General features: G+C 46.1%; 1 protein-coding gene across 1 annotated transcript in view; it reads left to right on the top strand.

The window, feature by feature from the left end:
* Window positions 1-26211, top strand: part of LOC145413247 (G-protein coupled receptor moody-like) — a 65516-nt gene extending 39305 nt beyond the window's left edge. Inside the window, exons 3-5 of the mRNA XM_080282977.1 lie at window positions 19945-20183; window positions 25134-25460; window positions 25506-26211. Coding sequence (XP_080139103.1) covers window positions 19945-20183; window positions 25134-25460; window positions 25506-26211 — 1272 coding nt within the window. The remainder of the gene's footprint in view (window positions 1-19944; window positions 20184-25133; window positions 25461-25505) is intronic.
* Window positions 26212-26454: the final 243 nt, after the last annotated feature.

Here is a 26454-nt window from a genome sequence, read left to right as displayed (position 1 = left end):
TTATATTGGTCATTGATTACATTATGAAACGCGTTGGAACAGAAACCGGTGCAGGTATACTTTGGGGAGAGAACAGGAAACTTTTGGATTTAAATTATGCAGATGATATAGTTTTGATTTGTGATGGGCCAGAAGAGATGCAGAGAGTGTTGGACTGTTTGGTGAGTGAAAGTCGCAAGGTGGGTTTGGTTATTAATTGTGGAAAAACTGAAATAATCAATATGAATATGGAAAATGCGCAGGAATGTGTAATTGGAGGTATGGTTGTAAAGCAAGTTGATAGGTTTAAATATTTAGGTACTTATTTAGCCAAGGATGGTTCTTTGAACTTTGAATTCGAGGAAAGGTTAAAGAAGGCTAATCAGGCAATGGGAATGCTTAAAAATATTTGGAATAATAACAATTTCTCTGTGCATACAAAAATCAAACTTTATAAGGTAATGGTTAGGAGTATCTTAATTTATGGACACGAGTCTTGGTACAGCACAGTGACTATGGAAAATAAATTCTTGGTGTCTGAAAATAAAGCACTTAGAAGAATATTAGGAGTTAAGTGGTGGGAAAGGATACCAAATAGTAGAATTAGAGAAATAACGGGAGTGCAGCCGATCGATGAATATGTTAGATTCTCACGATGGAAGTGGCTAGGACATGTGTATAGGAGACAGGGAATAGTACGAGGTACACCAGGGTGGGTGGCACTTGGTAGGAGAGGTAGAGGAAAGCCAAAAGAGACGTGGGTGAGGACAATGAGACGGGAAGCTGGAGATGAGTGTTGGGGAGATCTTGAGGAGTTAGCACAAGATAGGATGTGGTGGTGTGAGTTCATCGAGGCCCTATGCATCCCCGAGGGTGCCACAGGAAATGATTGATTGATTGATTGATTATTATTATTATGAAGGTGGATGGAATAGTTGGTGAGTGGGGTGTGCCTGCTGAGATAGATGAGAATGGGAGTGCGTTAGTGGACATTTGTGCTGGGAGGGGGTTGGTGATAGCCAATACCCTCTTCAGGCATAAAATGATCCACAGGTATACATGGCGAGTGATGAGAAGGGTGGGTGGTGAACTGAATGAAAGGAAGGCAATGATTGATTATGTGTGTGTGGATGAAAGGATGCGAAGATTTGTAATGGATGCAAGAACTTATAGAGTTTGAGGGAGTGGACTTTCTGACCACTACTTGGTGGTGGCCAGAATTAGGATTCAAGTAAGATGGAGGAATAGAAGAAGGGAAAGACTAGAGGAAGGAGTAGTTGCAAGGAGAGTGGAAAGGTTACAAGAGGATGAGAAAAAGGCAGAGTATAAGAGAGAAGTGGAGGAACGATTGGGCAAATATGAATTGGAGCAGATGGGGAACGTGGAAGGTGTGTGTAGGATATTTACAGAAGAAATATGTGCAGCATGTGATGTGGTGTGTGGGAGGAGGAGAAGACGGAGGGGGGTGCAAAGAACAGCGTGGTGGACTGAAGAGGTGAGACAGGCTGTGGCACAAAAAAAGAAAGCATAGAATGAATGGATGAGAAATAGGGACGTGGAAGAAGTTGAGAGGCGGAAGAGAGAGTTATATGTAGAAAGAAAGAGAGAGGTGAAAAGATTAGTAAGAGAGAGTAAGAAGAAAATGGATGAGGAATTTAGAAGGAATTTGAGTGTAAAGTGGAGGGACTGTAAGAAAATGTTCTGAAAAGAGGTGAAGAGAGTAAGACAGGGTGGAAGTGAGGTTAGTAGGGGAGTGAAAGATAAAAATGGTAGATTGCTAGTGGAGAAGGGAGAAAAAGTGAGCAGATGGAGAGAACACTTTAAGGAATTGTTGAACATAGAGGATGGAAGTAATGCGAGTATAAGTGGCTGGGGAATGGTTGGGAGAAGGAGGGAGGTGAGAAGACAGGAAGAAATCAGTAGGATAGAAGTTGTGGAAGCAATGAAGAAAGTTAAATTGGGGAAAGCCCCAGGAATTGATGGAGTGTGTGGTGAAATGCTGAAGCATGGGGGAGAGATAGTAGTAGAATGGATGTGGAAGATGTGCAGATTGCCCTGGGAGGAAGATAGAGTCCTCGAGGATTGGAAGTCAGGTATAATTATTCCCTTGTACAAAGGAAAAGGAGAAAAAGAAGTGTGTGGTAATCACAGGGGTATTTGTCTTCTTAGTATAATAGGAAAAGTGTATGGTAGGATACTTATTGACAGAGTTAGAGAAAGAACAGAGGAATTAGTTGGTGAAGAACAGGGAGGCTTTAGGAAGGGAAGAGTTTGTGTAGATCAGATATTCATTCTTAGATCTTTAGTGGAAAAGTTTATAGAGAAGGGAAAGAAGTTGTATGCGGCTTTCATGGATTTGGAGAAAGCATATGACAGGGTGGATAGACAAGGATTGTGGAAAGTATTAAGAATATATGGAGTAGATGGGAAGTTGTTGAATGCTGTGAGGAGTATGTATGATGGTGCTAAGGCTGCAGTGCGTGTGGATGGTGAACTAAGTGAATTTTTCTCTTTGAAGGTTGGGTTGAAACAGGGATGTGTCATGTCTCCATGGTTGTTCAATCTGTACATGGATGGGGTAATAGAAGAGGTACAAGGTAAGGTAGTGGATGTTGGAGTGGCCCTGGTGAGAGAGGATAGTGTTTGGAAACTCCCTGTACTGTTGTTTGCAGATGATACTGTGTTGTTGAGTGAAGACGAAGGGGAGCTGTAAGGCTTGGTGGATGACTTTGGGAGAGTGTGTAAGAAACGGAATCTAAAGGTGAATGTAGGGAAGAGTAAAGTGATGGTCTTTGAGAGAGGTGAAGTCAGTGAATGTACAGCGAGGTTGGATGGTGAGGAATTGGAAAATGTGAGTACGTTTAAGTACTTGGGTAGTGTGATGAGTAAGGATGGAGGTATGGAGGGTGAAGTGCTTGAAAGGGTACAGCAAGGAAGAAAGGTTGCTGGTTCTTTGAAAGCAGTGATAAGATACAGGGAAGTGAGCATGGATGTGAAAAAGTTACTACATGACAGTATTGTAATACCAACTCTAACGTATGGAAGTGAAGCTTGGACGTTGGTGGAAGGACACAAGTCAAGAGTGAGAGCAGTGGAAATGAGTTATTTAAGAGGAGCCTGTGGAGTCACATGGAGAGACAGGCTGACGAATGAGAATATAAAGGAGCGTTGTGGTGTGGATGTGGATGTGATAGGAAGCGTTATGAGGAACACACTGAAGTGGTTTGGCCATGTGGAGAGGATGGAGGGTGAGAGACTGACGAAGAGAGTGTATGTGAGTGAGGTGGACGGGGGAAGAGGGAGGGAGAGGCCGAGTATGAGATGGAGGGATGGGGTGGAGAGGTATATGAGAGAGGGGGGTGTGAGTTGGGAGCAGGGCAGTGAAATGGCGGGGGACAGGGCAACGTGGAGGCGATTTGTTTGTGGCCATCCCAAACGGGATTGAGGCGTCTGGCAATAGATAGATAGATAGATAGATTATTATTATTATTATTATTATTATTATTATTATTATTATTATGTAATTTTTCGGTACGAGAGAGAGAGAGAGAGAGAGAGAGAGAGAATCTGTATGTGTGTGTGTGTGTGTGTGTGTGTGTGTGTGTGTGTGTGTGTGTAATTACATTTGTCTCATGCATTAGTGCTTATGAATGTACATGCCTGTGTGCGTGTATATGAATGTGTGTGTGTGTGTGTGTGTGTGTGTGTGTGTGTGTGTGTGTGTGTGTGTGTGTGTAATTACATTTGTCTCATGCATTAGTGCCTATGAATGTACATGCCTGTGTGCGTGTATATGAATGTGTGTGTGTGTGTGTGTGTGTGTGTGTGTGTGTGTGTGTGTGTGTGTGTGTTATTACATTTGTCTCATGCATTAGTGCCTACGAATGTACATGACTGTGTGCGTGTATATGAATGTGTGTGTGTGTGTGTGTGTGTGTGTGTGTGTGTGTGTGTGTGTGTGTGTGTGTGTGTGTGTGTGTGTGTGTGATAAATATATAATTTAGCCTTTACATGAAAAAAGTTAAGGATTTTTAATTTAATCAAAAACTTATTTGTGGTCGGGACACTAATTTCTGAGAGAGAGAGAGAGAGAGAGAGAGAGAGAGAGAGAGAGAGAACCTTAAAACAACAGGACATTAAGTAATCAAGTCATTCCCAACTCAACCTCTTTGCTTAGAGGGCTTCCTAACACCGCTTCCTTAGCGATTTATTTTTGGATACGGCCAGTTAATTTTGTGCGTCGTTTATGAAGTGTGTGGTGATTATGAGCGAGCGAGCGATATTCATTCTAAGCTTGAAAGTAGGAGACCCAGCCCGACGCACACACACACACACACACACACACACACACACACACACACACACACACACACACACACACACACACACACAGGGAAGACAATTTTAGATGTGGGCAATTGTTGATTCTGGTAGGGGGGCCTTCCTCCCTCTGGCTTCTGGCAAAAACTTTCTCCTTTGCCCACCACGGTGTCCCTGGGGGGGCCGCTGCGGGGCCACATCCCGCACTCTTTGGTCTTTTACAGTACGCCTGGACCAACCTTCTTGTGTGTCGGTCTCCAGGGTGTGGCAGTCTCCTCCACATTTCTTATCGTTTCGTTTCGTTTTGTTTATAAAGCCTCCCTATTTAGTCCCTTGTCCCTGAGGTCACACTCCATGATCTCGTCCTGGTTTTTTTTGGTCTGCCTCTCGCAACCCCCCCCCCCAACATGTACACCTCTCACTTTCTGTACCTAATTGTTATCCTCCATCTTTTCCACATGCCCAAACCATCTCAGTCTACCCCTCCTCATCACAGTACCAATACACTCCAGTCCTAACCACCCCTCTCACCTCTTCATTCACAATTCTTAACCCCCCCCCACACACACAGTTGTCATTCCCCTTCCTCTTCACAATCCCAAACCATCTCAGTCTACCCCTCCTCATCACAACACCAATACACTCCAGTCCCATCTCCCCTCTCACCTCTTCATTTACATTTCTTACCCCTACACACAGTTGTCATTCCGCTTCCTCTTCACATACCCAAACCATCTCAGTCTATCCCTCCTCACCACAACACCAATACATTCCAGTCCCATCCTTCCCCTCAACTCTTCCATCGTAAACCCAGCCCTCCCAGGCCTCACACTCAGGGACGCACCTCACATCACCTAACCACCGCCATTTCTGTACGTTTGAGCCTACGAATATCCTCTTCCTTTACATTTGCTGTTTAAACTCTCTAACACACATCTCTGCTGTGCTGTCAGTCACCCATACTAGTAACTGGCCAATTCCTGACCTGTCTTCCTAGGCCTGTCTTTCTCTCTCACTGCCTATGACCTCCAGTGTTCAAAATGCAGTGTTTCCAGGCAGCTCCCAATGACCTAATCCTAATTTCACTCCCTGGCTTGTTCAATATCACATTAAAACAACAAGCTTTATAGTCGGAAAACTTTGGGTTCTTTCTTTTCCGAATAAAAAAAAAGATCCATTCCATTATACAAACACTGCGGACATAAATAGTGATCCAGCCCTTGCGATAAATAACAAGAAAATGAGAAATTATTTGTGAAAAAAGGGCTGCATTTCCTGTGTAATTAGGAAGCATACTAACACATTTTCCTTAGCGATTTATTTTCGGATATGGCTGTTAATAATCTCTCTCTCTATCTATCTATCTATTGCCAGATGCCTTAATCCCGTAAGGGGTGGCCACAAACAAATCGCCTCCATGTCGCCCTGTCCCCCGCCATTTCACTGCCCTGCTCCCAGCTCACACCCCCCTCTCTCATATACCTCTCCACTCCATCCCTCCACCTCATCCTTGGCCTCCCCCTCCCTCTCCCCTCCTCCACCTCACTCACATACACTCTCCTCGTCAGTCTCTCACTCTCCATCCTCTCCACATGGCGATGTCAGAATTATTACGGTAACGCAGAAGAGGACGACGAAGTGTAATAAGCAAACCAAATCGCTAAAGAAGAGGTGTTAGGGAGCTTCCTCTTGTCTGCGTATGTCAGGGCTTACCAGATGTCATTGACTTAGTGACTGACGCTTTGCCGGGAGTATGACTGGTGTTTATATTATTATTATTATTATTATTATTATTATTATTATTATTATTATTATCATTACTATTATTCATATTCTTATTCTTCTTCTTCTTCTTCTTCTTATTATTATTATTATTATTATTATTATTAGTAGTAGTAGTAGTAGTAGTAGTAGTAGTAGTATTTTTATTATTATTACACCCTTTCTCCCAAAATGAGTGTATATGTTTTTATTCCAGTTTTTATTCCACTTTTATTTGGAAGGGTTAGGGGTCAGCCAAAGGGTAGATATGATGCCTTTTTATAGGGCAATTGGTCGGAGGTCAAGATCAGAGGGAAAGGTCAAACATTAACCATCAGGATCAGCCTAAACAGTCTTTGTCCAGTTTAGAGTGAGAAACTAACTAGGAGAGGGTATGTGAGTGAGGTGGAGGAGAGGAGAGGGAGAGGGAGATCGAGAATGAGCTGGAGGGATGGAGTAGAAATGTATGTGAGAGAGAGGGGGTGTAAGCTGGGTGGTCGGAGAGTGAGAGACTAACTAGGAGAGGGTATATGAGTGAGGTGGAGGGGGGATAGGGAGGGAGTGACTGAGGATGAGATGGAGGGATGGAGTAGAGAGGTATATGAAAGAGGGGGATGTACTTTGGGGGGATGGAGAGTGAGAAACTAACTAGGAGAGTGCATGAGTGAGGTGGAGGGGGGGAGAGGCAGAGGGAGACCGAGGATGAGATGGAGGGATGAGGTAGAGAGGTATATGAGAGAGGGGGGTGTGAGTTGGGGGAAGGAGAGCGAGAGACTAACTAGGAGTGTATGTGAATGAGGTGGAGGGGAGGAGAGGGAGGGGGAGACAGAGGATGAGATGGTGTGATGGAGTGGAATGGTATATGAGAGAAGGGGGTATAAGTTGGGGGGAGGGCAGCGAAACGGCAGGGGACTGGGCGACGTGGAGGCGATTTGCTTGTGGCCACCCCTTGTGGGATTAAGGCGTCTGGCTATAGATAGACAGACAGATAGATAGATAGATAGATAGATAGATAAACTGATTGATCTTACGTGAGCCAAAACTAGTGGAAGGATTAGGGCTCAGGCAAGGATGAAGTAATTCTCTTTTAAGGGTATATTAGTCGAAGGTTAGGGGTCCATATGCTCATGGTTAAGTAAATTCCCTAACACTTCTCTCTTACCGATTTATTTTTGCGTATGACTGGCTAATATCATTTTGTACGCCATACATGCAGATTATGGTGATACTGGACACATTCAGGTGGCCCAAAAGAGGACGCCAAGGTGTAACAAGCCCAATAAATCGCTTAGTAAGAGGTGTTAGGGAGCTTCCAGACGAGACCAGTTGGTGGGCGGGTATTGGACTCTTACCAGTTATTCTTCCTTATATATATTTATAATTATCTCCTTATATACTAGATTATTTATTGGATTATTTATTGGTTTATTTAGTTATTTAGAGAGTTAATAATCTGTATCACTTCCTGCTTCTCCTTCTTCCTAAATTACTTCTCTCTCTCTCTCTCTCTCTCTCTCTCTCTCTCTCTCTCTCTCTCTCTCTCTCTCTCTCTCTCTCTCTCTCTCTCTCTCTCTCACACACACATCTGCATTCAAACAGTGGTAATACTAGAGTGAGAGTTGTCTGTGGCCGGGGAAGAGGTGTGTGTGTGTGTGTGTGTGTGTGTGTGTGTGTGTGTGTGTGTGTGTGTGTGTGTGTGTGAGAGAGAGAGAGAGATGGAGGGACTATATCACATTGGCCACACAAAAAAACTCCTTCTCACACATTTTCTGGGCCAGTCTCTTGTTATTCTCTGTGTGTTTCCTTCAGTAAAAAAATAAATGAATAAATTAATCTAATAAATGGAGACAAGAAAATGGCCGTCTTTATATAACTCTCGGGCGTCTGGTTTGTAATTCTATCTGCCTATATCTACCAATCAATCAGTCGATCTATCTATCTATCTATCTCTAGCCAGACGCCATAATCCCATAAGGGGTGGCAGTTTGTCTTTGAGTTAGTTATTTTACGGGGAGGGGTACTAACCCTCTGCCAACCCACTTGTAGACACTTAGGGAACGCGTATGGGTTGGTTATATGATTACCACCCAGCATTGTAAATGGTTTCCTGGCTTACAGGAAACCATTAGGCTTGTCACTCAACGTAAAGCCACCTGAAAAGGAAAGAAGAGTAATAAAAAGTGACTGGAAAGGTGGAAGAAATAGGAAGAGAGGAGGACAGACACAGAAAAAGAATGATAAAGGTGAAGGAAGAAGTAGGCAGCACTACATCAAGTGAGTGGATGATGGTGAGAAATAGGAAGAGAGGAGGGCAGACACAGAAAAAGAATGATAAAGGTGAAGGAAGAAGTAGGCAGCACTACATCAAGTGAGTGGATGATGGTGAGAAATAGGAAGAGAGGAGGACAGACACAGAAAAAGAATGATAAAGGTGAAGGAAGAAGTAGGCAGCACTACATCAAGTGATGATGTTTATAACTGACCATATTTATTTTTTTTTCTGGTGGGGAAGACAATTATTGTTTTGTATGGTGGAAGAAAAAAGTTGCAGGTTGAAAGTTGTGTGTGTGTGTGTGTGTGTGTGTGTGTGTGTGTGTGTGTGTGTGTGTGAGAGAGAGAGAGAGAGAGAGAGAGAGAGAGAGAGAGATGAGGAGTGAGGGATGGGTGAGAGAGAGGGTAAATGAAAGGTGGGGAGTTGGATGATGAGGGGGAGGGGGAGGGAGAGGGGGAGGGAGAGGGAGAGGGGGAGGGGGAGGGGGATAGGGAGGGAATGGAAGGGTATGGGAGGGAGGAAGAATGATGGAGGAAGTTCAGCCATTTATTGAAGACATAACTAGTTCCCTACCCATCATCTCATATTGTCTACCTCATATTCCTCCCTCCCTCTCTCCCACTCTCCTTCCCTCCCTCCTTCTCTCCCTCCCTCTCTGCCTCCTTCCCTCCCTCCCTTCCTTCCTCTCTCTTCTTTCCTCCGTCACTTTCTTCATTCCGCCTCTTTCCTTCCTTCACAATCTTCCCCCAGAAAGATTGGCCTGAAGAATGTGTGGGTGAATAAGGAAACATTAATTAACAGTATATTGGAGAATACCCAACGTAATAAGGACAGTGATGACAACACTGCTTGTGGTGACGTTAGCATCACCACACGCGGAGATGACAACTCTGAGGGTACAGACAACGACACTAGAGGTATCGACGTCAGACATGAAGGCAGAGACTGCAATGCTGCGGAAGTTAACGTTGATGGTGACACTAGTAGCGAAGATTGCAATACATCGTGTGATGAGAGTGAAGTCACGGGAGTTGGTGACGTCAGTACTAGAGGGGGAGTCGAAAATAACGTAAGGGACAGATGCGACACCCCACAACTACAGCAAAGTGACATCAAGAAAATTCAAGATAAACTGAAAACTAAGGATCTAGAAATTGAACTATTGAATGCTGAAGTCATGACCGCGCATTCCACCATATATACATTAAGCCAACGAATCTCAGCTTTAGAGGACCACCTGGGACGAAAAATTATGGAACTGGAGGAAAGAATGCAAAACCACAACCCTACACTTTCGCCCGCCTCTAATGCAGTCGCTGGTGGTTTGGAACAACGAATCTCGGCGCTGGAGGACGAGGTACACTCCAAACTCGACACGGTAAATATCAATGCTTCATCCCCTTCCCCCCCCAAAGGTTCTGTTGATAGGTGACAATAATCTTTCTGAGATAATATCTTCAGATCTTGACCATAATACTTTCATTAGAACATTAAGGGATGCCAATATTGACATACTGAAGTGTTGGGTGGCTGAAAATTTAAATTGGATCCCTGATACCTGTGTGGTTTGTGGAGGCCTGTTTGATATAATAGAAGGGGCTTCACCTGAAAAGATTTTAGACGATCTCGGAGCTTTGGTGAGTGAGTTGAAGGCGAAAAATGAGAATATGAGTATTTACATATGCCAGCTTGTGCCCACTTTGCACTCCGATACTATGCAGGCCAAAATTGATGACGTCAATAACCAGCTATTGAAATGGTGTGCCACGAATGCTATTTCTACCATTCACACTGATAAAGTTTTCAAACTGGGCACAGGTGAAATTGATGACATGTGCTTTACCATAAAGAAGAAAAATAAGGGGCCTATCTTAAATAGATTTGGGGCTATACGTCTACTGACGACTATGGCCAAGGAGTGTCCTAATTTCAAACTATGCTCTAGCTGGGACAGGGATAAATATACCTTTGAACCTTATTATAGGAATAGAATGTTTAGGGTTTCTTATAACAACTACGAAACTGCAAATAAAGACAGATATACTCCTGGAAGAACACAAACTGGTGTTATTACCAGGAATGCTCGTCACCCACCCCACACCCGCACCCACACTATGGGTTTCAGGAATAGAAATGACACGAATCACACCCAAACTTTCGTTAACACACACCCTCATGCTGCTGGGTTGGGGATAACGTCGAGGGACAGACGTAACTCGGCACCAACCCACGCTGCCACTACAGGGCCCGGCGGAGGGTCGGGGATAGGAATAGTTCTGCTCCCACCCACACTTACTCTACAGCTTTAGTGGATGGGTCAGGGGACAGGCACAACTCAACATCCACCCACACTAACACTACAAGAGGTGGAGGAAGATTGGGAGGATTTGTGGGTAGTAATCACCCGACCCAGCATCATTCCAGCACCTACATTTCGGGGTCGGGAGTAGGGAATAGAAAATGTTCACCTTACAACCACACACCTTATGTAATGTCTGAGGTTCGTGAGACACAGTATGATGACACGCAACATGAACGAAACGAAAGGAATTGGTACGCTGCTTCTAGAAATCAGTCTGAGACTGAACTTCCTGATTTCTATAGAAGCAAGAAGGTGGGGTGCTATAACTGTGGAGAATTCAATCATGTGCAGGAAAACTGTAGGTTTGATCACAAACTTCAGTGTGGCAATTGTCAACGTCTGGGACATAAGAGTCGCCTATGTCGGTACTATAGCACATAGGGGGTTGGCGAAGAAGCACTTGCCGATGTAAACACTAAAGGATATTTTTTAACTATTGAACATATTAATGCTCGATCATTACGGTGTAATTTGGATGTAATAATATTGTTATTGAAAGACAGAAATATTGACATCCTATGTGTTAGTGAATCATGGCTTGTTCCTATTACCCCGAGTGATTTTGTTAATATACCAGAGTATAAGATATTACGATGTGACAGTGGCCGTGGAGGTGGCGTATGCATTTATATCAAGGATGTCTTATCAGCCAATGTCATAGAATTAAATGTCCCTAAGCAACCAGGCATTGAAGATGTCTGGGTAACGGTACAGTGTCGCAAATTGCCAGCCATTATTGTCGGATGCATGTACCGACACCCTAAAGCTCCAGCTGCCACTTTTGATTAAATACAGGACACATTTAGATCAATTTGTATGCGAAATAAAACATTTTTTGTTCTTGGTGACTTCAATGATAATCAATTTGCTAATGATAACAAACTTAAAAAGATCTTAAAGAATAATAAATTAACTCAGATAATAGATAAACCTACTAGAGTCACACCTACGTCTGCAACATTGCTGGATCTTGTAATCACTAACAAACCTGGTGTCATAAACAGTTATGATGTTATTCCCCAAGTAATTGCAGATCATGATCTTATTAGCATCTCAGTAGATATTAGTAAACCTAAGAGACCGCCCGTTGTTCGAACTTTTCGTCACCTTGGGAACTACCACAAAGACGACTTTTGTCTTAGGCTTCTACGGAGCACAGACGATTTTGATAAGATTTTGAAAACTGATGATGTAAACACACAAGTGAATATTTTTGCTGATACTTTTGTTAATTGTTTAAATGCCTGTGCTCCTTTTGTAACTAAGGAGATTAAAAGACCGTTAGCACCATGGACGAACGATTGTATACGGCAAGCTATGAGCATTAGAAATGATACTCATAAAAAAACTTAAATCTGATCGACATAATATAGCTCTTTACGAACAATATAAACAAGAAAAGAAGCTTGTTAAAGCTCTCATTACAGAGGGGAAAGCAGACTACTATCGCAGTCGGTTATGTAATAGCAGAGGAAGCACTTCAGCGACGTGGAAAATAATAAGAGAAATTATCCCAAACTGTAAAAGTAACTCGGACGGTTACAACTGTGATAATAAAAATAAAGCTGACGAATTCAATTATCATTTTGCAAATGTCGGTAAGAAGACGTATGAACGAACACAAGAAGTCCTCCATGGTGAAAATGTGTCAGGTTCTATCAATTCTCCAAATATAATCTCAAGTGAATGTAATCTTTTTAGACCTCATCCTGTAGATACCGACACTATCATTCTTACGATAAAAGGCTTAAATGAGACTCGTTCTGTGGGCTCGGATGGCATTTCACTGTGATTTGTTAAGGACGCACTCTGTGTTATAGCTTTTTACTTAACCTGTATTATCAATACTTCTGTCGCAACAGGCATTTTTCCTATAGCCTGGAAACATGCATTGGTACTTCCTGTCTATAAAAGTGGTGATGTAAATGATGTAAGCAATTACAGACCAATCTCACTATTGACCATTGTCTCTAAAATACTCGAAAAGGTTGTTACCAATCAGCTCATACACTTCTTGGAATCTAACAAATCACTGTCTAATACCCAACATGGATTTCGTCCTAGATTATCCACCGAGACCGCTCTTACTGTCATAACAGATAAAATATATAATAACATGGACTCTAAGCAAGTTACATTGTTAACCTTGTGTGACCTCTCCAAAGCTTTTGATAGTATTAGTCACGACATTCTTTTAAGTAAATGTGCTAAGCTTAATATTGACTGCTTCTGGTTCAAAAGTTACCTAGAAAATAGGACTCAATCTGTCCGCCTGAGCAACACTATATCTGATAAATTGAATGTAGCTTACGGGGTCCCTCAAGGCTCAATCCTTGGTCCTGTCTTGTTTACCATCTATGTTAATGACCTTGCTGAGAGTATAAATGGATGTTCTTTGGTGCAATATGCTGATGATACCCAATTTCTCCATGCTGACACTATAAATAATCTCGAGGCTCTTATCTCCAAAACAGAAGGAACCTTACGGATTGCAAAACATTATTTTCTTAGAAATGGACTTATGCTAAATTCAAGAAAAACACAATGTATCTTCATAGGTAATAGACGATTTCTATCACATATTCCTCCTAACACTGTCATAAATTGTTCTGGTGAGCACATTTACCCGAGCACTAGTGTAAAAAATCTAGGTGTCTATATCGACAGATATATGCTTTTTGATGTGCATATTATTGAATTAAATAAGAAAGTCATGGGAACACTTATGTTCATAAATCAAATATGTGAAAACTTTGATAAGTCAACTCGAAAAATTGTTGTACAGTCTCTAGCTCTTAGCATAATAAATTACTGTATAGGTATATGGGGTACGACAAATGATACCTTACTTCACCAAGTTCAGAAATTACAAAATTTTGCAGCTAAAATAGCTATTGGGGGTGCAAGAAAGTATGACCATGTAACCCCCATCATAAAGGAATTAAAGTGGTTAAAGATTAAAGATAAACATATTTTTGACAGATGTACGACTGTTTATATGGCTGTCAATGGTTTTTATCCGGAGTGGTATCTAAAGTTGTCCACTGTCAGTGAAAACACAGCCAGTACAACAAGACAGCGAAATAACCTTTTTGTGCCTAGAGCCAGAACAAACTCTGGAGCCAGAGCCATCACCATACTAGCACCCAAACTGTGGAATAATTTACCTACTGATATCACTCATTCCGGAAGCATACATGTTTTCAAATCTAAACTTAGGGAGTTAATTTTAAGTGATTTGTAGTTGATATTATCATGTATCGAATATGACATGACTATTTTTGTCTGTGACTTTGTATACCGATTTGTAAGAATAACCATATTTTATGGAAATAAAGTATTTGAACTTTGAACTTTGAACTCTCTCTCTCTCTCTCTCTCTCTCTCTCTCTCTCTCTCTCTCTCTCTCTCTCTCTCTCTCTCTCTCTCTCTCTCTCTCTCTCTCTCTCTCTCTCTCTCTCTCTCTCTCTCCTACATTCTCATCATTTTTTCTCTCCCACTAGTTTTTACTTTCCTCTTTTTTCCATCCTTCCCTCCATCTCCCCTTGCTGACTTTCTTCTCTCTCTCTCTCTCTCTCTCTCTCTCTCTGTCATTACACCTCCTTCCCTTTACCATCATCCTCTTCTTCCTTTGCTTTTCTCTTCCTCCCTCCCTCCCCCTTCCTCCCCATTTCTCTCCCCCTCTCCTCTCCTCCCTCCTTCCCTCCCTTCAGAAAACTCCTCCTCTCATTACACCCACGCCCGCAGGGGAAGAGGAAGAGGGAGAGGGGGGGGGAGGATGAGGAAGAGGAGGAAGAGGAAGAGGGGGAGGAGCAGGAGGAAGAGGGGAGGAGGAGGAAGAGAAAGAGGGGAAGCAGAAGGAGGAGGAAGAGGAAGAGAGGTAGGAGGAGGAAGAGAAAGAGGGGAAGGAGGAGGAAGAGGGGAGGAGGAGGAGGAGGAAGAGGGCAGGAGGAGGAGGAAGAAGGGGAGAAGGAGGAAGAGGAAGAGAGAGAGGAAGAGGGGGAGGAGAAGGAGGAGGAGGAAGAGGAAGAGGGGAGGAGGAGGAAGAAGAGGAAGAGGAAAAAGGAGAGGAATTGGAAGAGGAAGAGGGGAGGAGGAGGAATAGGGGAGGAGGAGGAAGAGGAAGAGAGGGAGGAGGAGAAGGAGGAGGAGGAGGAAGAGGAAGAAGGGAAGGAGGAAGAGAAAAAAGGGATGGAGGAGGAAGAGGAAGAGGGGGAGAAGGAGGAAAAGGAAGAGGGGGAGGGAGAGGAAGAGAAAGAGGGGGAGGAGGAGGAAGAGGGGGAGGGAGAGGAAGGGAAAGAGGGGGAGGAGGAGGAAGAGGGGGAGGGAGAGGAAGGGAAAGAGGGGGAGGAGGAGGAAGAGGGGGAGGGAGAGGAAGGGAAAGAGGGGGAGGAGGAGGAAGAGGGGGAGGGAGAGGAAGGGAAAGAGGGGGAGGAGGAGGAAGAGGGGGAGGGAGAGGAAGGGAAAGAGGCGAAGTGAGAGGAAGGGGAAGAGGGGGAGGAGGAAGAGAAAGAGGGGAAGGGGGACGAGAGGAAGAGGGGGAGGAGGAGGAAGAGGAAGAGGGGGTGGAGGAGGAAGAGGAAGAGGGGGTGGAGGAGGAAGAGGAAGAGGGGGAGGAGGAGGAAGAGGAAGAGGGGGTGGAGGAGGAAGAGGAAGAGGGGGTGGAGGAGGAAGAGGAAGAGGGGGTGGAGGAAAATCTGTATTCTCTTCGATTAAGGAAGCTTCCTAACACCTCATCCTTAGCGATTTATTCATTTATTTTTTTTATTGCACTCCTGTGTGTTACATAAATCCTTCCACTATCGCCATACTCTGCATAAATAACCTTCGAAAGGATATTAACCAGATACATCCAAAAATAAATCGCTTACGAAAAAGAGTTAGGGAGCTTCCTTAACGGAGGGTAGTGAGGCAGGAGAAGAGGAGGAAGAGATGGAAGACGTGGTGAGGGTCGTCTTTTGAGTAGATCAGAAAACGTAACACCTGTCCATTTGCGAATTGTTTTGCCTTTTACACTTCAGTATTCCCATTGTTTTGTTCTGGTGCAGATTGTATCGCTGTTATACTGATTTACAATATTCAGTAGAGATTGTTCAGGTGTAAGGTGCAAAATAAATCGGTGAGGAAGCGGTGATACACACACACACACACACACACACACACACACACACACACACACACACACACACACACACACACACACACACACACACACACACACACACACACACACACACACACACACACACACACACACACACACACACGCACACACACACACACAAAGAATACATTCCCCTTCTGCCAGTCTTTTCCAACTTGAGGCTTAATTTCTGTGTATAAATTCTGAGTGTAAATATTGAATGTAAATTCTGGGTGTAAATTCTGGGAGTAAATATTGAGTGTAAATTCTGAGTGTAATTTCTGGGTGTAAATTCAGGGTGTATATTCATAGTAAATTCTGGGTGTAATTCTGGGTGTAAATTCTGTGTTTATTCTGGGTGTAAATTCTGTATATATTCTGGGTGTAATTTATGGATGTAAATTACGGGTGTAAATTCTGAGTGTAAATTTTGAGTGTATATTCTGTGTAAAATCTGGGTGTAAACTGTGCATAAATTCTGGGTGAAAATTTTGCGTAAATTCTGGGTGTAAATTCAGGGTGTAAATTCTGGGTGTAAATTCTGGGTGTAAATTCTGGGTGTAAATTCTGGGTGTAAATTCTGGGTGTAAATTGTGTGTAAATTCTGTGTAAATTTGAGGTTAAATTTTGTGTGTAAATTCTGTGTACATTCTGTGTAAATTCTGGGTGTAAATTCAAGGTGGAAATTCTATGCTGAAAGATGGACTTGTAGTTAGATAAATATAAGGCCTTGAATTTGGAGGGGGTTGCGTGAGGGTGAGAGGGTAGGGTGAGGGTGAGGGGGCAGGGTGAGGTTGAAAGGGTAGGGTGAGGGTGAGGGTGAGGGGTTAGGGTAAGTGTGAGGGGGTAGGGTGAGGGTGAGGGTTAGGGGGTAGGGTGAGGGTGAGGGGGTAGGGTGAGGGTGAAGGGGTAGGGTGAGGGTTAAGGGGTAGGGTGAGGGTGAAGGGGTAGGGTGAGGGTCAGGGGGTCGGGTGAGGGTGAGGGTGAGGGGGTAGGGTTAGGGTGAGGGTGAGGGGGTAGGGTGAGGGTGAGGGTGAAGGTGAGAGGTTAGGGTGAGGGAATAGGGTGAGGGTGATGGGGTAGGGTGAGGATGAGGGTGAAGGGTGAAGGTGAGAGGGTAGGGTGAGGGTGAGGGGGTAGGGTGAGGGTGAAGGGGTAGGGTGAGGGTGAGGGTGAGAGGGTAGGGTGAGGGTGAGGGTGAGAGAGTAGGGTGAGGGTGAGGGGGTAGGGTAAGAGTGAGGGTAAGGGTGAGGTGGTAGGGTGATGGTGAGGGGGTAGGGTGATGGTGAGGGGGTAGGGTGAGGGTGAGGGGGTAGGGTGAAGGTGAGAGGGTAGGGTGAGGGTGAGGGGTAGGGTGAGGATGAGGAGGTAGGGTGAGGGTGAGGGTGAGAGAGCAGGGTGAGGGTGAGAGGATAGGGTGAGGGTGAGGGTGAGAGGGTAGGATGAGGGTGAGGGGGTAGGGTGAGGGTAAGGGTGAGAGAGTAGGGTGAGGGTGAGGGTGAGAAGGTAGGGTGAGGGTGAGGGTGAGAGGGTAGGTTGAGGGTCAGGGTGAGAGGGTAGGATGAGGGTGAGGGTGAGAGAGTAGGGTGAGGGTGAGGGGGTAGGGTAAGGGTGAGGGGGTAGGGTAAGGGTGAGGGGGTAGGGTGAGGGTGAGGGGGTAGGGTGAGGGTGAGGGAGTAGGGTGAGGGTGAGGGGGAAGGATGAAGGTGAGAGGGTAGGGTGGGGGTGAGGGGGTAGGGTGAGGGTGAGGGGTTATGGTGAGGGTGAGGGTGAGGGGGTAGGGTGAGAGTGAGGGTGAGGGGGTAGAGTGAGGGTGAGGGTGAGGGGGTAGGGTGAGGGTGAGGGGGTTGGGTGAGGGTGAGGGGGTAGGGTAAGGGTCAGGGTGAGGGGGTTGGGTAAGAGTGAGAGAGTAGGGTGAGGGTGAGGGTGAGGGGATAGGGTGAGGGTGAGGGGGTAGGGTGAGGGTAAGGGTGAGGGTGAAGGGGTAGGTGAGGGTGAGGGTGAGGGTGAGGGGTTAGGGTGAGGGTGAGGGTTAGGGTGAGGGTGAGGGTGAGGGGGTAGGGTGAGGGTGAGGGGGTAGGGTGAGGGTGAGGGTGAGGGGGTAGGGTGAGGGTGAGGGGATAGGGTGAGGGTGAGGGTGAGGGTGGGGTGAGGGTGAGGGTGAGGGGGTAGGGTGAGGGTGAGGGGGTAGGGTGAGGGTGAGGGTGAGGGGATAGGGTGAGGGTGAGGGTGAGGGTGAGGGTGAGGGTGAGGGTGAGGGTGAGGGTGAGGGTGAGGGGGTAGGGTGAGGGTGAGGGGGTAGGGTGAGGGTGAGGGTGAGGGTGAGGGGATAGGATGAGGATGAGGGTGAGGGTGAGGGTGAGAGTGAGGGGGTAGGGTGAGGGTGGGGGTGAGCGTGAGGGTGGGGATGAGGGTGAGGGGGTAGGGTGAGGGTGAGGGTGAGGGTGAGGGTGACGGTGAGGGTGACGGGGTAGGGTGAGGGTAAGGGTGAGGGTTAGGGTTAAGGGGTAGGATGTGGGTGAGGGGGTGGGGTGAAGGTGAGGGTGGGGGTGAGGGTGAAGGGGTGAGGATGAAGGGGTAGGGTGAGAGTGAGGGTGAGGGTGAGGGGGTAGGGTGAGGGTGAGGGGGTAGGGTGAGGGTGAGGGTGAGGGGGTGGGGTGAGGGTGAGGGTGAGGGTGAGGGGGTAGGGTGAGGATGAGGGTGAGGGGGTGGGGTGAAGGTGAGGGTGAGGGTGAGGGTGAAGGGGTAGGGTGAGGGTGAGGGTGAGGGTGGGGGTGAGGGTGAGGGTGAGGGTGGGGGTGAGGGTGGGGGTGAGGGGGTAGGGGGTAGGGTGAGGGTGAGGGTGAGGGTGAGGGGGTAGGGTGAGGGTGAGGGGGTAGGATGAAGGTGAGGGTGAAGGGTGAGGGTGAGGGGTTTGGGTGTGGGTGATGGTGAGGGTGAGGGTGATGGGGTGAGGGTGAGGGGGTGAGGTGAGGGAGTAGGGTGAGGGTGAGGTGAGGTAGGGTGAGGGTGAGGGGTGAGGGATAGGATGAGGGTGAGGGTGAGGGTGAGGGTGAGTGGGTAGGGTGAGGGTGAGGGTGTGGGTGAGGGGATAGGGTGAGGGTGAGGGTGTAGGATGAGGGTGAGGGTGTAGGGTGCGGGTGAGGGGGTAGGGTGAGGGTGAGGGTGAGGGTGAAAGGGTGAGGGTGAGGGTGAGGGTGAGGGTGAGGGTGAGGGTGAGGGTGAGGGTGAGGGTGAGGGTGAGGGTGAGGGGATAGGGTGAGGGTGAGGGGATAGGGTGAGGGTGAAGGTGAGGGTGAGGGTGAGAGTGAGGGTGATAGGGTAGGGTGAGGGTGGGGGTGAGGGTGAGGGTGAGGGTGAGAGGATAGGGTGAGGGTGAAGGTGAGGGGGTAGGGTGAGGGTGAGGGTGAGAGTGAGGGTGATAGGGTAGGGTGAGGGTGGGGTTGAGGGTGAGGGTGAGGGTGAGAGGATAGGGTGAGGGTGAGGGTGAAGGTGAAGGGTGAGGGCGAGGGTTATGATGAGGGTGATAGAGTAGGGTGAGGGTGGGGATGAGGGTGAGGGTGAGGGTGAGAGGATAGAGTGAGGGTGAGGGTGAAGGTGAAGGGTGAGGGTGAGGGTGAGGGTGAGGGTGAAGGTGAAGGGTGAGGGTGAGGGTGAGGGGATAGGGTGAGGGTGAAGGTGAGGGTGAGGGTGAGGGGGAACGTAAAGGTTAGGAGAAGCCCCATTCTTGCTATTTTTTTTATTATTATATTTTTTTTTACTATAGTTTCTGTATGGTGAAGGTGATGAATAAATGACCGTCTCAGATGTCAGCTTTCTTCACCTTCACACACCGTCCTTTGGGAGAGAGTGGCCGCTGTCTTAATGCTCTGCTTGACCCTGTTAGAGCTATCTCCCTCTCTCTAATTCTTTCTTTTTTCAGATCAACAGCACACTGTCTTCATCGCCTTCATCACACCAGACCTAATGGCAGCGCTGATCAACATCTCTGGTTCCTCATTATCTCCCTCACTCTCTCACTCCAACTATTAGCTTTAATTGTCTCTCACTCTCTCGCTCCATCTGTCTCTCCCTCCATCTCTTAGCTTTGTCTCTCCGTCTCTCCAGGTGCACAACGCCACTGCTGTGTTCATCGTCAACTTAACCCTGTCAGACCTGATGCTGGGAGTGTTCAACCTGCCCCTGGCCGCCTCGCTGTTCGTGCACCGCGCCTGGGTACACACGGGCTTCCTGTGCATGCTGTTCCCCTTCCTTCGCTACGGACTGGTGGCCGTGTCCGTCTTTACCGTCCTGGCCATCACCATCAACAGATACGTCATGATCGCACACCCGAGCCTCTATCACAGGTTAGTAAGGGCAGACAGGTCAACTCTGGAACTGTCTCCCTCTGTGTGTATTTCCTACTTCCTATGATCTCCAATCTTTCAAATGCAGTGTGTCCAGGCATCACGAAATGAACGGATCTTGAATTTGGTTCTCCTTTGTATGGTTTTTGTTTTTTTCTTGGAAGGAACGGTTTGCGGGCTCCTGGCCTTTGGTTCCGTCTTTCTTGCATTAAAAAAAAAAAAAAAGGACGTTAGATTTATAGATTTCCTATTCTTTTTGTCTCGTAGATTAGTTACATGAGTCACAACCTACCCTGTTACAAACAGCCTGGTGCTGAAGAGGACGCCTTAACATGGTGGCACCGATATGAACGCGAACTGTAGACTACCCAGCTATACAAACGTCCCTCAGTTTCCCTCCTATCGTCTGAAAGGTGGGTGATGGGCTGTGGAAAAAAGGGAAACTGAAGCCTGCAGCCCGCCGTGTTTACGCCCAGATGAACCTGTAGCCACAACAACAACAACAACAGAAAACATTAGGTTCAAAGCTTTCCCTTAACTCCATCAGCCCAAGGACATTTTATTTTATTATCGCTACTACCATTAACTGTATTCACTTAAGCTTCAGATCTTTCCCTTTTGGCAGAGTAACAGTCATTCCGGGGTGACGCTGTGATATAGGGAGTTGATCATGTTCCTGGTGTGGACGAACTTACGTAACAGCTGCTTCGTAAATAGCTAAAAACAACTCGCCTGGCGGTATCAGTTGTCTTGGATGCAGCTCAGTCTGCTGGTGTGGGCGTGGGTGTGGCAGTGGGAGTAAAAGATGAATAAATAAAGGAGCCCAGTCTGTTGGTGTGGGCGTGGGTGTGTGGGAATAAGAAACTGATAAATGAAGGCTGCAGAAGAGACACTGATAACACTGAGTCTCCCCCACAACACACGAGAAATCACCCAGCGGAGTGGAAGAACTGCCTTATTATGAACTAGTCTGTGTTATAACTAAGCTGACACTAGGAGATGTGTGTTGATATACGTTGCTAATACTAGGTCCTATATGAGAATGCTTGTATATACGTTTGCCTTCACTCATACACTGCCATACACCTCGCAGTCAGGGTAAGTGAATATAAGTCCTATGCATAAGTTGCGTATTTTCTGTATATACATTCGTCTTCACGCTTGTATCTGTCAAACACTTCATAATCAAGTTAGAGTGAATATTAGGAAAAAAAAAAATATATGACAAGGGACACCTTTGATAGCCGCACCCACCTCTGAAATATTTTGTAAGGGGAAAGGTCCTTGGTTAAAGATGATGGCCGTGCAGACTAGCTTTGCCGAAACCCCCGAAGCCGAGCCCTTCCCTAAACGTTGCAAAAATTGACGTTCTGCTGTTGAAAACTTTGGCTGTGCATAACGACTTTGGCCAATTGACAGACAGATTGGCGTACTTTGATAGCGACTTATGGAGAGATAGATAAATAGATAAGCGGACAGATAGACTGATAGATCAATAGACATGGACAGACAGACAGACATAGATAAATAGATAAACAGACAGATAGACAGAGACAGATAAGAAGCAGGTCCCTTAACTCGCCCCATCCCGACCACTTTTCCACCACTGACTCCCCCCAATCCCGACCATTTTAGGAAAATTTCTTTTTTTGGCTCAAACCTTCGCTTTTGGTGAGAAACATTGAAAATTCATAGAGAAATCGCTCACCTGAGGTTTAAAATACTCTTTACAGGTAGGAGTACCTCCTTACCTTGCTGGGTTTTCTATCAGGCTGGCACCAAAGAAAACGAGTTCTATGGGAGGATAACTATTTCACACCACTCACAAACGGTATTTATTTATTTACTTGGTACGAATTTATATGTAGTACAAGAGTATATTGGTTTTCAAGCAGTAATATAGGCATTATAAGCATTGTTTCACTCACTAATACCTGACCTTTTTTTGCCACATTACCTGATCATCATTTCTAACTGTTTCTTCCTCTAATGCTATGTAAAGTTTGTCCTCCACATTGTCATTGATTGGGGAATCACTCTGGCCCTGAATTTCGTACCGTGGCATGACATGGCTATACTGGCCAGGTCACTGATAACAGGTGAATTGCTGAGACAATGGCATGCAGGGGGGGGGAGGAGGTCATGCTGGGTAAGGCATTGTTCTTGCCTGGCATCTTGTTGAGGAAGGTGTCACGTGTATACGTACCAAACACGACTCGCGAAAATTGAAAATTGTGCAAATTAGGAACCTTGCAATTTTTTCGTGTTTATGTACGTCGACGGGATTGGCAGTGACAAAACGTGTGGACGTTGGGAAAGAACGTAGACGGGACGCCGCGGTTAATACTGCACCTAACTCACTCTAGTCCCTTAATACTGCACCTGCCTCACTCTAGTCCCTTAATACTGCACCTGACTCACTCTAGTCCCTTAATACTGCACCTAACTCACTCTAGTCCCTTAATACTGCACCTAACTCACTCTAGTCCCTTAATACTGCACCTAACTCACTCTAGTCCCTTAATACTGCACCTGACTCACTCTAGTCCCTTAATACTGCACCTGACTCACTCTAGTCCCTTAATACTGCACCTAACTCACTCTAGTCCCTTAATACTGCACCTGACTCACTCTAGTCCCTTAATACTGCACCTAACTCACTCTAGTCCCTTAATACTGCACCTGACTCACTCTAGTCCCTTAATACTGCACCTGACTCACTCTAGTCCCTTAATACTGCACCTAACTCACTCTAGTCCCTTAATACTGCACCTAACTCACTCTAGTCCCTTAATACTGCACCTAACTCACTCTAGTCCCTTAATACTGCACCTAACTCACTCTAGTCCCTTAATACTGCACCTAACTCACTCTAGTCCCTTAATACTACACCTAACTCACTCGTCCCTTAATACTGCACCTGACTCACTCTAGTCCCTTAATACTGCACCTAACTCACTCGTCCCTTAATACTGCACCTGACTCACTCTAGTCCCTTAATACTGCACCTAACTCACTCTAGTGCCTTAATACTACACCTAACTCACTCTAGCCCCTTAATACGTTGAGGAAGCTCCCTAATACTTTTTCCTAAGCGATTTATTTGGTTCATTACACCTGACTGTCCTCTTCTGTGTTACCTAAGTCCTTTCAATATCGCCATACTCTTCATGATTAACGCACAGGAGGATATTCACCAGCCATATCCAAAAATAAATCGCCCAGGAAGAGGTGTTAGGGAGCTTCCTTAACCGACAAGAATACGAGCACAAGTTGTAGTTGTTGTTGTTTTATACGTGAAGCAGTGGACTGTAGCTTAAACTTACCCATCCCCTGCCGTCCACCATCGTCCTTTCGGCGGACAGGGAGGGAGTTGAGGGACTTGTATATAACCAGGCAGAGGACCCTCCCTGCTCTACCAGTGCCATCACGTGAAGGAGTCCCTCTCCAATAAGACTAGAACAGTTTAACAAAGACACTCCCATCACAGACACCCTCACAGCTGTTTATAATGACTAATCTCAGCAGGAAACAATTTATAATCACTAATCTCAGCTGGGAGCAGTTTATAATTACTAATCTCAGCAGGAAGCAGTTTATTATTACTAATCTCAGCAGGAAGCAGCTTATAATCATTAATCTCAGCAGGAAACAGTTTATAATCACTAATCTCAGCAGGAAACAGTTTATAATCACTAATCTCAGCAGGAAATAGTTTATAATGACTAATCTCAGCAGGAAACAGTTTATAATGACTAATCTCAGCAGGAAACAGTGTATAATAACTAATCTCAGCAGGAAACAGTGTATAATGACTAATCTCAGCAGGAAACAGTTTATAATGACTAATCTCAGCAGGAAACAGTGTATAATAACTAATCTCTGCATGAAACAGTTTATAATGACTAATCTCAGCAGGAAACAGTTTATAATGACTAATCTCAGCAGGACACAGTGTATAATAACTAATCTCTGCATGAAACAGTTTATAATTACTAATCTCAGCAGGAAACAGTTTATAATTACAAATCTCAGCAGGAAAAGAGAGTTAGATTGTTTTCCACTCAATATAACACAACACTGGCCTGGATAGGTGTTTTGAGAGAGAGAGAGAGAGAGAGAGAGAGAGAGAGAGAGAGAGAGAGAGAGAGAGAGAGAGAGAGAGAGAGAGAGTGTTTGTTGTTTCGACAGATGACGTAAGATGATGACGGATATTATGATTATTATATTGCTGACTTACGATGTTTTCACTCCTGCCTTTGTTTAGCTTTTGGGTTGTATTTTAGGTGACATAGGAAGCTTCGTAACACCTCTTCCTTAGCGATTTATTTTGAATATTTCACCTTAACCTTCTCTAGTACGATCCTTTTCACGTTTCAGTATCGGTCTGGTTTGCATCAGTGACTTACAAGAGAATTATGAAGTGTAACGTATGTCACTAGATTGCTAAAGTAGATGTGCTTAGGAAACAAATATATATACCTCCAGCCACGTAGAAAACGGGTCTTCCACCTTAGTCTTTAGGGCTGACTCTCTTATTTCACTTTTGCTAAAGCCAGACACTTTTAGTCGCTAGTGTGAAGCTTGTCTAGCCCAGAGAGTTAGGAACTAGTTCATTACCCTCAGGGCTCAGGCTTCCCTTTACCCCAACACTTCAGACCCTGTTCATGAGCAGTGTCACTGATACTGTTGCACGGCTTTTATATCTGCATCTGGTGTCGGTAAGGGAAGCCTTCATGCGATGGCACCGATATAACCAGACAGCCCTGCTCCTTGGTTATATAAATGTCTCTATTCCCAAAAGACTACAAGAGATGGGCATATTCCTCCTGCAATCCACTGTGTTAGTGTTCAGATGAACCTGCAGTTACAACTACTGTTAGCAGCACTATAACTGTTACATCATTTCCACCATTGTCACTACCACTCATCACCCCTATTTTTCCTCAGGCTGTACACGCAGACGCTGCTAGCAGTGATGGTTGTGTCCACGTGGGTAGGTGCCTTTGGGGCCCTGGTGCCCACAGCCCTGAAAGTGTGGGGGACCTTTGGCTTGGACCCCACCATTGGCTCGTGCACCATTCTGCCAGACAGCGATGGTTACTCACCTAAGTCATTCCTCTTCGTGTTTGCATTCATGCTTCCGTGTGTGGCCATCTGTGTCTGTTATGCAAGGATTTTCTGCATCGTGCACCGTGCAGACAAACGAAGCCATAACAATGATCAGAGCATCATCAGAATGAATAGCAAACAAGACAGGCAGAAGGGCAGCACAAAGCAGGAAGAAGATGAAAAGTTGGGTGTGGGAGAAGAGAGGGACAGGACAGATCCACATGAGGGTGGTGAGGCACGGGTGCATACACTGAGTGAGACTTTGCAGGTGGAGACACAGGTAAAGCTCACCTCCAACACCAGCTCCGTCAGTGTGGAAGTCCTGGAGGGTGGTGCCTCTCCCACTCACCCACCCAGTGGTCACATTGATGGCAGAGGCCAGTCACCTTCCCCAGGGGTGAGCGTCACGGTGCTTAGGCCTGAGGTCAATGGGCTGTCTGGCCATCCCTCAGGGGAGGAAGGGGTGGTGTCCTCCCCCATCAGAATATGTCCAACAAATACCCCAGACTCAACTGCCTCTGATGCAACAGATGAGACGGGGCGGCGGCCGTCAAATGAATCAGCAAAGGGGACATTTTCACAGTTGCGTGGGACATTCCGCAGGGCTCAGAGGGGATCACTACTGACACGGCAGACTGCACCAAGTCCAAAGGACCAGCGGCTCCTGAAGATGATTCTGGCGATCTTCTTGTCCTTTGTGGTGTGTTACTTGCCCATCACGCTGGTGAAGACATTCAGCAAGGATGACGACCCTGTGTTGAACATCTTGGGTTTGCTGCTGGTCTACCTAACCACCTGCATCAACCCCATTATCTATGTAGTCATGTCCTCGGAGTACCGCCAGGCCTACCTTAGCCTCTTTGCCTGCAGTGTGGGCGCTGATGCTGTCAATCGCTCCTTGACTAAGATTTCCTGAAGGTGTGTCAAGGCCACGTCTTGCCCCAGCCCAGTGCTCACCAGCCCCACCACGACACCTGCACCAGCCCTGCATCCCACACCTGCCTTCACTGTCTGCTCCTTACACCTGCCGGAGCTACACCCAGCCCAGCCACAGTTACTTTCATCATTGGGCACCTTCTTCCCTCCTGTAGGTGTGGCCAGTGAATGAGGCAGGCGTGGTTGGCACGGGACCGCACTAATCTTGCCGGGTCTCACCTGG

This window comes from Coenobita brevimanus, chromosome 95, assembly GCF_032717465.1.
Source record: "Coenobita brevimanus isolate Jiangsu-jjx chromosome 95, ASM3271746v2, whole genome shotgun sequence".
Lineage (NCBI taxonomy): Eukaryota > Metazoa > Arthropoda > Malacostraca > Decapoda > Coenobitidae > Coenobita > Coenobita brevimanus.
This window is presented reverse-complemented; position numbering and strand designations above follow the sequence as displayed.